Below are 4,791 nucleotides of genomic sequence, written 5' to 3' on the forward strand. Positions count from 1 at the left end.
ATGCTAACTGCAGTTACTGTCCAGTAACTTTCAAGAGAGTTAATAGAAAATAGGATATATCAGCACATCTACTATATGAATCGACTATATTAATGTATACATTAACCAACCCGATAGCATGCACATATTCGTACAGACCATGTCGGTCTGTCTGCCTCTGTCTTCCGGCCTATTTGTGTCTGCCTGCCTTTCTTCCATCCCTCCCTCTCTTCTTCTTCATCATTTTCTGTTAGGTTTTGGCTTTCCCCTGTTTCTGTCCCCTGTTTCTCTTTTCATTGTTTTGCACATGCTTCTCTCGCCCTGTTTATGTCTTTCTCATGCTTCTATCTGTCTCTTTATTTGTCTGTCTATGTGTCCAACCGCCTGTTTATGTCCATCTTTGCCTCTTCCCTGTTTCTGTCTGTCTGTCTAAGTGTCATCGCCTGTTTCTGTGTGTCTGTCTAAGTGTCTCCCCTTGATTCTGTTTGTCAATGTATTTCCCCAGTTTCTGTCTGTCTGTGTGTGTTTCGTTCTCAATTTCTGTCTGTCCGTTTGTCTAAGTGTCTCCCCTAGGTTCTGTTTGTTAATGTCTTTCCTCTGTTTCTGTCTGTCTGTCTGTTTGTGCTCCTTCTCCCGTTTCTGTCTTTCTGTCAGTCTAAGAATATCTCCTTGTTTCTGTTTGTCTATGTCTTTCCCCTGTTTCTGTTTATGTCTCTCACCTATTTCTGTTTATCTATGTATTTCAACTGTTTTTATCTATGTCACTGTTTTTGTCTTTGTTTCTCCCTTTTTGTACGGTCGTTCTATGTCTCTTTCCATATTTTGCAAATCAATGTATCTTCCTTTGCCTAGTTACGTCTCTCCCACTGTTTCTGTCCATGTCTTTGCCTGTTTCTGCCTAGGTACGTCTCTCCCTCTGTTTCTGTTCACGTGTTGCCCTGTTTCATGCCCAGGTACATCTCTCCCTCTGTTTCTGTCCATGTTTTCCTTCCCCGTTTCTGCGTAGGTACGTCTCTCCCCCTGTTTCTGTCCATGTCTTTTTCCTGTGTCTGCCTAGGTACGTCTCTCCCACTGTTTCTGTCCATGTCTTCGCCCTGTTTCTACCTAGGTACGTCTCTCCCTCTGTTTCTATCCAAGTGTTGTCCTGTTTCATGACTACGTACGTCTCTCCCCCTGTTTCTGTCCATGTCTTTTTCCTGTGTCTGCCTAGGTACGTCTCTCCCACTGTTTCTGTCCATGTCTTTGCCCTGTTTCTATCTAGATACGTCTCTCCCTCTGATTCTGTCCATGTTTCTCTCCCGTTTCTGCGTAGGTACGTCTCTCCCTCTGTTTCTGTCCATGTCTTCGCCCTGTTTCTACCTAGGTACGTCTCTCCCTCTGTTTCTATCCAAGTGTTGTCCTGTTTCATGCCTAGGTACGTCTCTCCCCCTGTTTCTGTCCATGTCTTTGCCTGTTTCATGCCTAGGTACGTCTCTCCCCCTGTTTCTGTCCCTGTATTTGCCTGTTTCATGCCCAGGTACGTCTCTCTCGCTGTTTCTGTCCATGTCTTTGCCTGTTTCATGCCCAGGTACGTCTCTCTCGCTGTTTCTGTCCATGTCTTTGCCCTGTTTCTATCTAGATACGTCTCTCCCTCTGATTCTGTCCATGTTTCTCTCCCGTTTCTTCGTAGGTACGTCTCTCCCTCTGTTTCTGTCCACATGTTGCCCTGTTTCATGCCTAGGTACGTCTCTCCCCCTGTTTCTATCCACGTTTTGCCCTGTTTCTGCCTAGGTACATCTCTCCCCCTGTTTCTGTACAATTGTTGGCCTGTCTCTGCCCAGGTACGTCTCTCCAACTGTTTCTGTCCATGTCTTTGCCCTGTTGCTACCTAGATACGTATCTCCCACTGTTTCTGTCCATGTCATTGCCCTGTTTCTGCCTAGATACGTCTCTCCCCCTGTTTCTGTCCATGTCTTTTCCCTGTGGCTGCCTAGGTACGTCTCACCCCCTGTTTCTGTCCATGTCTTTTCAATGTGTTTGCCTAGGTACGTCTCTCTCATATTTTCTGTCCACGTTTTGCCCTGTTTCTGCCTAGGTACGTCTCTCCCTTGTTTCTATCCATGTCTTTTCCCTTTGTCTGCCTAGATACGTCTCTCCCGCTGTTTCTGGCCATGTCTTTCCTCTGTTCTACCTAGGTACGTCTCTCCCCCTATTTCTGTCCATGTCTTTTTCCTGTTTCATGCCTAGGTACATCTCCCCCCCCCCGATTCTGTCCATGTCTTTTCCATGTGTCTGCCTAGGTACGTCTCTCCCCTTGTTTCTGCCCATGTCTTTTCCCTGTGTCTGCCTTAGTACGCATCTCCCTCTGTTTCAGTCCATGTCTTTGCCGTGTTTCTGCCTAGATACGTCCCGCCTCCTGTTTCTGTCCATGTCTTTTCCAGTTGTGTGCCTAGGTACGTCACTCCCTCTGTTTCTGTCCATGTCTTTTCCCTGTTTTCGCCTAGGTATGTCTCTCCCCCTGATTCTATCCATGTCTTTGCCCTGTGTCTGCCTAGGTACGTCTTTCCCCCTGTTTCTGTTCATGTCTTTTTCCTGTGTCTGCCAAGGTACGTCTCTCCCCCTGTTTCTGTCCATGTCTTTTCAATGTGTCTGCCTAGGTACGTCTCTCCCTCTGTTTCTGTCCATGTCTTTGCCCTGTTACATGACTACGTACGTCTCTCCCCCTGTTTCTGTCTATGTCTTTTCCCTGTGTCTGCCTAGGTAGTCTCTCCCCCTGTTTCTGGCCAAGTCTTTCCTCTGTTTCTACCTAGATACGTCTCTCCCCCTGTTTCTGTCCATGTCCTTGCCTTGTTTCTGCCTAGGTACGTCTCTCCCCCTGTTTCTGTCCATGTCTTTCCTCTGTTTTTACCTAGATACGTATCTCCCTCTGTTTCTGTCCATGTCTTTTCCCTGTTTTCGCCTAGGTATGTCACTCCCCCTGATTCTATCCATGTCTTTGCCCTGTGTCTGCCTAGGTACGTCTCTCCCCCTGTTTCTGTTCATGTCTTTTTCCTGTGTCTGCCAAGGTACGTCTCTCCCCCTGTTTCTGTCCATGTCTTTTCAATGTGTCTGCCTAGGTACGTCTCTCCCTCTGTTTCTGTCCATGTCTTTGCCCTGTTACATGACTACGTACGTCTCTCCCCCTGTTTCTGTCTATGTCTTTTCCCTGTGTCTGCCTAGGTAGTCTCTCCCCCTGTTTCTGGCCAAGTCTTTCCTCTGTTTCTACCTAGATACGTCTCTCCCCCTGTTTCTGTCCATGTCCTTGCCTTGTTTCTGCCTAGGTACGTCTCTCCCCCTGTTTCTGTCCATGTCTTTCCTCTGTTTTTACCTAGATACGTATCTCCCCCTGTTTCCGTCCATGTCTTTTCCCTGTTTCTGCCCAGGTACCTCTCTCCCCCTGTTTCTGTCTATGTCTTTTCCCTGTTTCATGCCTATATACGTCTCTCCCCTATTTCTGTCCATGCCTTGGCCTGTTTCATGCCTAGGTACGTCTTTCCCCTATTTCTGTCCGTGTCTTTGCCCTGTTTCTACTTAGGTAATTCACTCCCCCTTGTTTCTGTCCATGTCCTTCCCCTGTTTCTACCTAGGTACGTCTCTTCCCCTTGTTTCTGTCCATATCCTTCCCCTGTTTGTACCTAGATACGTCTCTCCCTGTGTTTCTGGCCATGTCTTTCCCTGTTTTGATCTGTCTTTCCCGCTGTTTCTGTCAATCTATGTATATCCTATCGTTTTTGACTGTATATGTCTCTCCCCCTATTTCAGTCTTTCTATGACTATGTTTATGTCTGTCTGTCTCTTTCCACCTGTTCTTATCAATCTATCTCTTTTCCCCGGTTTCTATAAGTAAGTGTGTGCTTTTCCAATGTTTCTGTCTATGTCTCTCATCTTGTTTCTGTATATATCTTTCCCACTCTTTCTGTCTATGTCTCCCCACGTTTCTGTTGGTCTAACTGTCTAAGTCTATCCCCATGTTTCTGTTTGACTGACTGTATAAGGCTCTCCCCATGCTTCTGTCTAAGTCTCTCCCAATGTTTCTGTCTCATTTCCCATTTCTGAATATGTCTTCCCCCCTTATGTCTGTGTATCCATATATGTCTCCCCGCTGTGTCTGTCTATATATGTCTCCCCGCTGTGTCTGTCTAAATATGTCTCCCCCGCTGTTTCAGTCATTCTATGCCACTCCCAATGTTCCTATATATGTCTCCCCGCTGTTTCTGTCAGTCTATGTCTCTCCCCTGTTTCTATATATGTCTCCCCGCTGTTTCTGTCAGTCTATGTCACTCCTACTGTTTCTATATATGTCTCCCAGCTGTTTCTGTTAGTCTATTTCACTCCCCCGTTTCTTTATATGTCTCCCCACTGTTTCTGTCAGTCTACATCACTCCCCCGTTTCTTTATATGTCTCACCGCTGTTTCTGTCAGTCTATGTCACTCTTCCGTTTCTTTATATGTCTCCCCGCTGTTTCTGTCAGTCTATGTCACTCCCCCGTTTCTTTATATGTCTCCCCGCTGTTTCCATCAGTCGATGTCTCTCCCCTGTTTCTGTTTGACCAACGATCTCCCCCTGGTTTCATTGGTCTATGTCTTTATTCCGTTTCTGTTTGTCTATGTATCTTCACCTAGTTATATCTGTCTGGCTGTCTGTTACTCCCCTGTTTCTGCCTATGTCCTCTCATGTTTCTGTCTGTCAATGTCTCTCCTCCCATTTCTGTCTGTCTATGTTTCTTCGCCTGGTTCTATCTGTCGGGCTGTCTATGTCTCTTCCTCTAATTCCATATGTCTATGTATCTTCCC

At 46.3% G+C, this 4,791-nt stretch overlaps 1 protein-coding gene across 1 annotated transcript; it reads right to left on the reverse strand.

Annotated features, from left to right (window-relative positions):
• Positions 1 to 922: 922 nt before the first annotated feature.
• On the reverse strand, positions 923 to 1,678 carry LOC110466121. The gene has a single exon (XM_021522451.1). The coding sequence runs from the start codon at positions 1,676 to 1,678 to the stop codon at positions 923 to 925; it is 756 nt and encodes a 251-aa protein (XP_021378126.1).
• Positions 1,679 to 4,791: the final 3,113 nt, after the last annotated feature.

This window comes from Mizuhopecten yessoensis, unplaced genomic scaffold (genome assembly GCF_002113885.1).
Source record: "Mizuhopecten yessoensis strain PY_sf001 unplaced genomic scaffold, ASM211388v2 scaffold11117, whole genome shotgun sequence".
In the NCBI taxonomy this organism is placed as follows: domain Eukaryota; kingdom Metazoa; phylum Mollusca; class Bivalvia; order Pectinida; family Pectinidae; genus Mizuhopecten; species Mizuhopecten yessoensis.

Coding starts and splice junctions, on each gene's coding strand:
- LOC110466121 (XM_021522451.1), bottom strand. CDS start 1,678: ATGTGGACAGAAACAGAGGGAGAGACGTACCTACGAAGAAACGGGAGA.